The sequence below is a fragment of the Talpa europaea genome (genome assembly GCF_964194135.1).
Source record: "Talpa europaea genome assembly, chromosome: 11".
In the NCBI taxonomy this organism is placed as follows: Eukaryota; Metazoa; Chordata; class Mammalia; order Eulipotyphla; family Talpidae; genus Talpa; species Talpa europaea.
In genome coordinates this window covers 34,366,871-34,378,150 of record NC_140078.1, presented here as the reverse complement: position 1 = coordinate 34,378,150, position 11,280 = coordinate 34,366,871, and the positions used below count along the sequence as shown (strand labels likewise).

Here is an 11,280-nt window from a genome sequence, read left to right as displayed (position 1 = left end):
TGCCTGATTCTAAAAATTGGTGACTAAGCTGAATTTTACTTTACCAATCCCATTTATCTCAAAATAACCCTTCTGAAGTTTATCCACTTAAGAGTATCTCCAAATGTGTTTGAACTCAAGTCTCAGCTCTTTTCCTTTCAATTTGTTCCATGGTTTTGGCCTTGACACAAACTTTTAAATGATGCCTCAGAGCAAAAACACAACAGCTGAGATCCTAGAAAGCACCACAGCTACCTTCTGTGCAACAATACATCAAATAAGCTAATGTTTTCTATAGGGCTAAAACAATTATAATGGGGTTCTGCTTAATTCAAGCATACTGTGCCATGATTTTTAGAATAGCATAAGGAAACAACTCTAAAACAGGACAAGAAAAAAGAATGGTACTTCCTCCCCCAAATAAAGTATAAATGGAAGGCAACAGATTATTTTTAGTTTTAATTTTAGTTAAATAATAAGAACCCAGGGGGAAATTATAGCAAAAATACAATTGTGGCACAGAGTAAAACTTGTATAAAACTTTAACAAAGAAGGACCAGGGAAAAATAAACCCTTTAAGGTAATAATGATAATATTTATGCACTAAAAAAACATAACCTTGACAAAAAGTCATCATCTGGGTTTGAGGTAAATTTGATGACATAATGCTCTGTAAGAATATTTCTGACATAAAAAGGAATGAAGAGTGTGTGAAAAAGAGAAGTTCCACTCTATGCTTGCCTCGTGCCTCAAGTCTTTGCCCAGACTCATTATTTCTGTGTTCATCACTTAGAATTTTTTCTCAATGAAACCACTGAAAAAACAGAAATGGTAATAGTGAAGTATAGAGTAAAAATTTCAATGAAGAGCTTAATAACTTTAAAATGGTCATTATCATAATACTTGGTGAAAATGGATTTGTTATCTTCTTTTTCCTTGAACCATCAAATCTTGAAAGTTTCAGATGAGGTCCTCCAGAACTTCAAAGTATTTATTGAAGAATGGATTTCACTGCTAAACTCACCTGCTTCAGTCTTGATGACTATTCCATGAACATAAATATAGTTTTCACAGGAAAAAATAAATACTTTTTAATAGCAAGTCGATATCCATTATAGTAAAGGCTGCTTTCAAGGGAATCTGATGTTCCATCATGAATTAAAGTTTACATGTCAACAGAATTCATAGCTCTCTGTTAAAATTCAAGCCACTCTGTCATGTAAATACAATTAGATGGTGAAATCTCACCACCTTCATGGCAGTCATCAAAAACCTGTAAAAAACAAGAAAAAAAGTTATATTCAAACTTGATGTTTTAAAAATATTACAGTCTTAAATTAAGTGTCAACTACCTAAAATTTCTGCTAATCAAATAGCCCAGACCCAACTACTTCTTTAAAACAGTATTAAAAATAAAACTTTCACATTGAGCGATCAGAACTATATTTAAGATCATATAATAGGACCTGCTCTGTGGTCATAAAGTTGGTTAATGAAAGATCTTTTGCTGTAGCATTAAGATGGACCATGTTCACCCACTCTCTGAACAAAAGACTACCTGCAGGAATATAGGAAAGGAATATATATATATATATATATATATCAATGACTTAATTTTGACTAAGTGTTTCATGATTAGTTTCCTTCCTTTTTGTGTTAAATTCAAGATGTTAGCCTTTTTCCTAGGAGTTGAAACCAGGGCAGAGAATGCTTAGATAAACAAACAAGGGCCAGTATAATGATATAAAAAGTAGACCAGCAGCATAAGTATGAATGTCGGGCCTCCCAGGTAGTGCAAGGGGTTAAGACACAACCTATGAAGCTATTCGCAGCTACTGCAGCACAAGTTTGATCCCCAGCCAGGGAGGTGACCCACATGGCGCAACAAACCTCTCCTATCTAGTCCGCTGCTCCCCTCAGCAGTATATTTCAGTCAATCTGCCTGTTCTGTTCCCCACTCTGTCTCTGGTGAATCCTCTCTCTCACACACCACCCCCACACCTCTGGCCTTACCCCAGTTCTTATATGCATAATAAATAAATCTTAAAAAAAAAAAAAAAAAGAATATGAATGTCCTTAGGCCTGGGCAATACCTACAGCACACAGTTGCTACTCATATCAGGGATAGAATGAGCATGCTGGAGTGTGTGCAGGGGAAAGAACATTACCTAGGTTTGAATCCTCATTACTCAAAGCTGTAGGCTCTTAGCTCTTTCTTTACCCAAGTTATTTTATGCTGAAGGGGAGTTAATACCACTAGCTCCAAGGGACTTAATGAGGATTAAATGAGACAACATAAATCGCCATGACATTATCCGGGTCATGGCAGGTTCTCAACAAATCTCATTCCTTCTTTATTTAAATTAAATAATTAGCCCCCATCAAAAAGTTGTCCATTTCAGGGCCAAGAGCAGAAAACACAAGTTTTCTTAACCTAGTTAGTCTAAGAAAGAATGTAAGACAATGATTTGTTCACTAAAGGTTTGTTGTCAAGGTTACATGGAAGTCTGAATAACTCTTGGTCAACCCCGAGAGTAACTGGGGTATGCTTGCTGATGAAATGTTATGTGACATTTGCAACTAGTAGCAGTCACGGGTAAAGTGAAGTCACCTTAACTCACCGGGCAGAGTCCACAGGGGGCCCGGACCAAACCTGTGGGTGTGATGATTGGGTTGACTGCCTTATACAGCTTCATGTGTCCGTCTACACTGCCAACAGTGCCTTCTTTTGCAGCGATGATAGTCATCTCCACTTTCCCATCATAAATGAGTGTATTCAAGATGGTTTCAATGTCCTCCATGGACAACTCTACCTAAAAAGGGGTACATTAGTAAGGGCACAAAAAGATCAAGAACTCCTTTTGGACATTATTATAAACAGTAAAAGGTCACAATTCCTTGGTGAAATAGGGGAGCACTGTGTTGGAGAATAATCAGAAAGGCCAAGTTAGCACAAGCCTCGGAAATGCTAAGGACAGAACTCTAACCTTATGATGAGTTTCACACTACCTAGTATCTTCAGCCTCCTCAGTAAAAATTAGAAGTTTTATAAAATAATAATTTTGGAGACCTCCCTGGTGGTACAAGGGGTTAAGTCTCAGCACAATGAAGCTATTGGCAGCCACTGCAACAACAGTTAGATCCTCAGCCAGGGAGCTAACCCACATGGCACAGCAGACATCTCCTGACTCACCCACTGCTTCCCTCGCAGTGTATGTCAGTCAATCTGCATTTTCTGCTCCCCACTCTGTCTCTGGTGAAGCCTCTCACCCCCCTACCCTGTACCTTGGCCTATACTCCAATTCTTGGATGCATAATTAACATCTTTTTTAAAATAATAACCCTTTGGCAAGAATTTAATGTAGATTTACAAAATGCTTGTAAGTATTTGTACTTAAGATGTCATACAATCCAAATTCCTACTTTTTAATAAATGATAAATCTGGGGGCCACGAAATTTGTCCAACTGGTCAATTTCTTCTCTGATTGTAAGATGCATTCAGTATAGTGTCCTTATGTAAAGGTCTTCAAAAGAATATAGTACCACTTACATCTCCGTATAAGGAAAATACCAATATGACAATTAATGTGATAAGGAGGTAATGTGATGATGAAGTCTGACACATATGTTGAAACGTCTCTGAGAGAAAATTAAGAACTTGTCAGATCAGACTTTTTAATTTTTTTGGTAGTGACATGAAGCTGACAGGGTTCTCCTCCGCTGCTCTATATCCCAAGCTCAAGTACAAACAATTTCAACAGTGCCTGATAGCAGTAAATACCTTTGTTTAAATAGCTTAGGACAGTTCGTTCTCAAAGGGCGTACACAGGTATCATCTGATAAAAGGATCTGAGTCAAATAAGTTGGAAAACACTATAAACTGTATTCCTATAAGGAATACACTTACTGAAAAAAAAAATTATTAAAAACTGAGTTCCCACCTTGCTGATTCCCAATTCACAGATATATTTCCACACTTCATGCGATGAAGCAAATGAACTATTCCTTTGTATCATTGGATTCTGTTTGCCTTCTCGTGCTGTTTCTGCCTGTGAGGGTAGAAACATAAATCTCAGCAAAACTCTGATGTTTTCTGAATATATTTTATACACTGTAAAATCAGTAACAAAATATTTTGTTTACTATAAGTGACCAATTTCATTATTTTCAATTCTTAGAAAATGTGATCTATGAGATGAAACATTCTGTAAGAAGAAACTTAAAAAAAAGAAGTTGTAGTGCCCTTTCCTCAATTATGCCTCACCTTGGTTTGTAGGAACTTAAAACACTGTTGGTTAAGCACCTCTACAAACTCAGATTCAAAATCCTGGTCACTATACCAAGCTCCACCAGTCACAGACCGGTCAGGCTGCAGGTTATAGAGCATATACACCTTCTTTTTTGAAGCCTAGGAGAAAATATACATAGCAGATGTCTTTATAAGATCGATAACAAACAGCCTTCCAAAACGAAGATATTTTTAAAAATCCTTCATATTTTAGAGCAGTTTTAGATGGATAGAACTATTGTGAAGATTGTACAGAGTTCCCATTTACCTTGTGTTCAGTTTCCCATATTATTGCCATCTTACATTAGTAGGGTATGTACGTTTTTACAATTAAACTAATATTGATACACTATTATTTAAAAAGTCTATAATTTATTCAGATTTCTTTAACTTTCCCCCAACTTACTAGTCGAGGATCCTAGTAATTTTAAATTACAACATAACTTAAAGAATAATAAAACTTAGAGCAATATATGTAAACATTTGGGAGAAGAAAAGAGAAAACTACTCACTGCCACAGACTTAACAGCTTTGATAAGCTTTTTACTTTCCAAATTCTTTAGAATTTTATTAATTTCTGTTAATGGCAAGTTACTTTTATATCGGATATCTCTGCTCCATATTCCTATAAGAAAGTAAAGTAAAAGAAGTTGAGCATTTATAGAATTTGAATTTTTATCTCATTGCTTAGCTCTTATTCCAAAACTAGCAAAATCTGTATATGTGTATATATAGTCCTAGAACACAGCTGATATCCTAGTGTGGCACCTTTGAAAAAACATGAGAAGGACATTTTTGTAATTACAGAAGAATCTTTTATGTTTTGGATTAACTTATATTGTTTCCTCCATCCCTCCTGCATCCTAATCTGCTTTGTTATTTTTACTCTCAACTATAAAAACAAATTTAAATTTGGGCCAAGCTACCATACTCAACAGATAGCAACAAAACTCCTTATGTGAACATCTATATGCCTATGTATCCATAACTTAGGTAACACTATACTTGAGAAATGGAAAATGGAAAGATTGTGACTCTTACAGCCACTAAAAGCCCTGCACTAGGAGCTATGTTTCTTCTTTTAAAGAAGATAACAAGTAGTATATATGGAAAGGAAATTTTATATGAAAGTATTTTGCCTTGTTTTCCTCCAAAAGAGGCATAAGATAGGAAGAGTTATTTTTTAATAGAAAATGACTATTTCACATGTCTATTTTTCAAATGTTAACTTCCTACCAATAAATTTAAGAATTACATGATTTCAGGTTGCTTCATAATTGTTGACGCTAATATTAATAACTCATATAAATTCTAAATTGTTTAATAGATGCAATTCTTTAAGGAGATAAAAGAACTAAATAGCTGTTGAAGGATCTACCTAAGATATTGCCACACTGCACTATGAATCCCTGTGGTTTTTGCAAAAAAAAAAAAAAGGAGATTATCCACAATTTATAGATATGTAACTAAGGCCACTCAATTTTAAAGAGTGGGAATTTTTAAAAAGCCTTAAATTTAATTTATTTATTGGTAATAAATAATACATTCACATGGTTCAGAATTCAGAATTCCATCCCTGCCCTCAGCCATCTAGTTACTGTCTCCCTTGAGCAACAATGATATCACTCTGGTGTCCTTTAAGTATTATCCATTATATTTGTATGTTACAGTTTCTTCTCCATTTAATATAAATGGCAGCTCTACATGCTGATCTATATCCTGAGAAACCAGGATCTGAGTCCTCCTATCTGGTTCTAAAGACAGTATTTTTTTCTGCTTTTTCACATGCTTACCTTTATTTCCTGCATCCTCTATGATTTGATATACTAGTTTTTCTTGGTTATCTGATCCTTTCATTTTACTGCAGGGAAATAGAACAGAATTAAAAAGGCAAAGAGATATAGGATAATCTAATAATCTCTACAACTACTTATGAATTAGAAGAAAAGGTCATCATATTGACTTATTTACCAAAAGAAAGGCTTACCTTAAAAAGAATGAGACAGGGCTGTATGTACCAGAATGAAAAGATGTCCAAGATACAGTAAGTGAAAAAAACAAGTTGCAAAACAGTATGGATAGCATGATCCCATTTTGTTTAAAAAAAAAAAAAAAAAAAAAAGAAAGAAAAGAGATTATATATAAATATATAATTATCTATCTAGAAGAAGGGATATATACCAAATTATTAAGAGCTAGTTATCTCTGAGAAATGGAACTCATGATAGTAGGCAAGGATGACAGGCAAGATAAGTTTACACCATGTAATTCTATATTAGCTTTTTCTCCCCAAAAATGTATTACTTTGTTAAAATTAAATTTTTCTTAAAATGAAAAAATTATGTGCTTACCCAGCATTCTGAGAATCCTTTATTCTATATAGAAGGCCTGTATTGCTCCTTAAGAGATCCAACTGACCCTAAAGTTTTTTTTAATAGAAAACAGCAATGAATTATTTTGGAGATATAACAAATCCAAATGTTAATGCATTGTTTTAATATTTTATACATATTAAAATACCCTACCTCCTTCAGTTATTTGTTAGTTTCTCACTTGACACTTAAGTTTTTGCCTACATATTACACACAATGAATTTTTAAAAACTTAGCTCTTTATCTCATCATTTTTCAAAATATAAATACCTAACAATTTCATATATACTTGTTCCTGACTTGGTTATATAACCAATGTATAAAGAATTTTAAACAGGCAGCTTTTGAATAATAATAAAAACTATTAAAACTCAAATTGTGGTTCATGAAAAGTAGGAAGAAAGACCAATGTATGAATGCAAGACCTATAGTTTTGTTTTTATATAATAAATCAAAAGTAAAGTATGTCTGACATGCTTCTAAATTTCCTTCCATTCTTGGAAGCAATGGCTAAAAGAAACCACATTACCAAGAATTAATACGGGGCAGGCTCAAGACTTGAAAATGGGTTTACATATGAATGAAGAGCAATATCCTCCTTCCCCAGGCCCCACTAAGAGGCAAATGGGAAGCACAAAGGTCAATTTGGAGGTGACACTCAGTTTTTTGATTCAGTCTAAGAACATTTACTGAATACCTCTACCTTGGTAAGTGTTTGTGAGGTAGGGGTACAGGGAACAAACATGAAACACAAACCTCAATACCATACAACTGGTGTTAAGACAGAGTAAAGGGTGGGATGGATTCTCAGAAGTTTTGGCTCAACCTGGGGATTCAGGGAGAATTCCTGGATATGACAGTAGAGCTGAGTCTTCAAAGGATAACGAGAAATTAGTGTGAAGAAAGGCCTTCAATGTAGGGAAGACAGCATGAGCAAACGACCTGAGGCAAGAAATAACATGATGTGGTAGGGTCCAAAATATTCGGTTCCCTCTGAAATCTAACTTTTGAGAGAGTGGTAGAGGAAGATGAGGCAGATGAGGAAAGTTTGGGCACCAGGTGGTAAACCTTGGAACTTGGAGGATTGGCATTGAGAGGATTTTTGGCGGGAAAGTGACTTGGTCAGATGTGTATTTAATTAAGATAGATCAAGCTGACTGCTCTGAGGGAGCTGAACCCAGCAGAACCAGTTCAGAAACAATTTAATAGTGCAGAAGAAAGTCAAGAGCCTGAACACATGCAGAGAGAGTTATTAGTAATGTAATGTGGGGACACACTTGTTTAAAGTTAAAATCAACATTTGGAGCTTTATTAATAATTATGCCCTTATTTAAAATTTTTGGCTAGCTCTACCACTGTCTATAGCTTATAGCCAGTAGGACTGGGAGGTGCGATTGCAGAAGTAGTGAAAGAATGACATGCTTTTCAGGTACTGAGGATGCTTTTCAGACAGAAAGGAAGGGATTATAAGGGTGGTCAGAATACAAAAAACATTTTCCATTGCCACAACCTCAGCATTCCTTTCTCTGTCCTTCCTGGAGTTGAAGAGCTCTACCATGGTAAACTGATTAGAAATCACAACACCTCCTTTTCCCCTTGGGTTAAATTAGGGATTAGCAATCTGGCCTACTGCATGATTCTATAAATAAAGTTTTATTGGAACATAGCCATATACATTTGTTTATGTATAGTCCATAGTTACTTTCTTGCAAAGTCAAGCCTAGAATATATACTATCTGACACTTCATAAAGTTTACCAATCTCTGAGTTAGAAGGTTAAAGGGAATGGTTTAACAGAAAGTTCACCCATCCTCAGTCTTCATATCCAAAGCCATTAGAAATCCAAGAAAGATAACAGATTTTAAAAGCAAATCAGTCTTCAGATGCGGCCTTAGTATAGACACTTTTTACCTAACTGCTACTAAGATGAAACTGAAGTGCTCTCAGGATATGGTAATTTTGATGAAGAGGAGAAATGAAGGAAAAATGGGTAAGTTTAGAGCATGGGGTACATTAGGTGGGGTGTTTTTGGATAGCTGGAGGAGAATGACATAAGGAACCTGGGAGAACAGAAGCAGTAAGAACAGGTAGAAGGGTTTCAATGCAAACCCCTACTGCAGTATTACTGGGGGCTGAGCTGTACTTTCTCCCAGAAAGCCAGCACTGCTGACATTCTACTAAACTCATTCCTGACTCCTGAAATACTCAGAATGAGATTGTGGAGAGTAATAACCTAATAAACTGGCTCTGTGATGATTTGTAGAAAAATTAGAGGGAAGGGGGATATGTCATAAGGAATGGCTCAACATCAGCAGTAGGAAGCAAAAAGACAGTGAGAACAAGCTACACCTATGTGCCTGAAGTAACATGACAATTAGTTTAATAAACATACTGGTTAAAACAAAGTATGTTTATTTGTCTTGTAAAGTGTTACAAAATTATTTCTTCTTTCCTCAGTTCAGACAGTCTGAGCTGCTTCCTTGGCTCAGAAGATTTATCAGTCACAGACTAACATACTTTAAAATGGTTTCATGACTACATAATAGGAAGTAATGATAATCATAACATATTAAGTAACCACATGAATTTGTTGGATTCGCCTTACCATGGACAATAGCCTATTGATGGCCACTGCCCGCTGTTGGGCTTCTATATGAGGCATTTCATTCTGAATTACTTGGTCTGTAATTCCATGAGGGAACTGGTGGCATAATTCTATAATCCTAGGAACAAAAGCATTAATAATATCATTTATGTTTTTATGTATTTCAAATGGCGGTTGGAGGAGTGGGGGGAAACACAAGCAGATCAACTTGAAATTGTGCTTTTTTTCAAATTTGGCAAATAACCAAATGGGTTTCTATGACTGTTCTGAAATCAAAGCATGTCAGAAAATGAGGAAGATGATTTTGAAATACACATTTACATTATTGTTTAAATGTATTAATTTAAGGTAAGTATTAATTTCTCTCACTAAAATGAACTTTAAATTAGGACAAAAATCAGGAGAAAATATTGAAATTGAGGTTCAATTTTCTCAGATAAAGCAAGTCTGACAAAGTTAAGATACAGTGTATTGGGAAGTCTGTAAGCAGCAGAAAACCTATAGCAGGCGGCAAATCGGACCTGGTAAGAAACCAGTATTTCTCCTGACAATTAACTACTGGGACTTGCTGTTAGAAATATTTCTATCAAACGAAAATAAGCCCAAATCTTCACTTATGTCATAGAATAATATGTGTTATTCATAACGGCTTGTGGACGTTGGGGAGGTTAATTTTTACTTCAAAAATTATGTAGTGTCATGGGCCTCCCTAGTGGCGCAAGGGGTTGGGACACAACCTGTGAAGCTGTCCGCGGCCACTGCAGCACAAGTTTGATCCCTGCCCGGCCAGGGAGCAACCCACATGGCGCCGCAGACCTCTCCTGTCTCTCCCGCTGCTCCCTTCAGCAGTCTATTTCTGTCAGTCTGCCTGTTCTGTTCCCCCCTCTGTCTCTGGTGAATCGTCTCACCCCCTACAACTCTGATCTGTTCCCCAGTTCTTGTATGCATAAATAAATAACTTTAAAAAATTATGTAATGTCCTAAAAATAAACCACTGGTAAAGAATATTAAACTGGGCGAGGTTTTGGTGCCCTATACTCTTGACCTAAAATACTGCACCGGAACCACCTGGCTTTATGTTGCCTAGTAATCACAACTGCACCCTAACGTCCCCAAACATTGTTATGGGAGTTTCCTTAAAAAAGAGAGGTGTCCTGGATTAGAACATGTATCCACAGTACTGCTCGGGAAATGCCGAATCTTTTCTCTGAGCGTCCATCATAATGCAGGAGTCAAGCGCCAAGAACACAACTTCCCATACAGCACCAGGGCAAGATCAGCTACACAAAACAGCAGATTGTCAACTTCGTTTTGGACTTAAGAGTTTTGCTCTCCAGGGTTGGGAGGGGGATCCAAACCCCGAAATTCCTTTCTCGAGCCCACTGAACTGAACTTGGTCCGGTAACTACCAAGAAGGGGTCTTTAAAAAAAAAAAAATTCAGATTTATTTTTATTTATACAAGAGCCGGGGTACAGGCCAGATACGGGGGAGGGTGAGATGATTCACCAGAGACAGAGTGGGGAACAGAACAGGAGGAATGACTGAAATACACTGCTGAGGGGAGCAGCGGGCGAGACAGGAGAGGTCTGCCGCGCCATGAGGGAATCTCCCTGGCCGGCCGGGGATCGAACTGGCGCTAAAGGCTTCAGACAGCTTCACAGCGCAGCGCTCAACCCGCTGCCCCACCAGGGAGGCCCAGAAAGGGTCTTACGGCCGAATGACTGGTCGCCTGCGGGGTCTTCCAACCCGGAACGGAGCCTCACTGGTTTACCTGTTTTCTATTTCAACCGGATCCGCGTCAGGCGGCTGCACCTTCACTTTCACCTCCGCCATGAGAAAGCTGTCCCGGCCCGCCGGTGAAAAGACGCACCGGGAGGCAAAAAAAACCGAGTCGCAGAACAGCCAAACTGGGAAACACCGAAAGACAGCGCTGGGTCGTGACGTGGGTCCTTCTTCTTCTTGTCGCAGCGGGTCCTTCTGCGTCTGTCGGCTTTAGGTGGCCAAGTCACGCCTGTCCTGACTCACTCTCCCGCC

The 11,280-nt window shown here is 37.3% G+C and overlaps 1 protein-coding gene across 2 annotated transcripts; it reads right to left on the bottom strand.

Annotated features, from left to right (window-relative positions):
• Window positions 1-1,174: 1,174 nt before the first annotated feature.
• On the bottom strand, window positions 1,175-11,079 carry POLR3F (RNA polymerase III subunit F; the record flags this gene model as incomplete). Of its 2 annotated transcripts, XM_084247266.1 has the most annotated exons (9): window positions 1,175-1,252; window positions 2,601-2,792; window positions 3,922-4,029; window positions 4,245-4,388; window positions 4,781-4,893; window positions 6,062-6,129; window positions 6,620-6,687; window positions 9,246-9,363; window positions 11,018-11,079. In XM_084247266.1, 9 exons carry the CDS (start codon window positions 11,077-11,079, stop codon window positions 1,175-1,177), a joined length of 951 nt encoding a protein of 316 aa, XP_084103392.1. The 2 variants fall into 2 exon arrangements, with proteins under 2 accessions (XP_084103392.1, XP_084103393.1); XM_084247267.1 differs by lacking the exon at window positions 4,245-4,388.
• Between the last annotated feature and the right edge of the window lie 201 nt (window positions 11,080-11,280).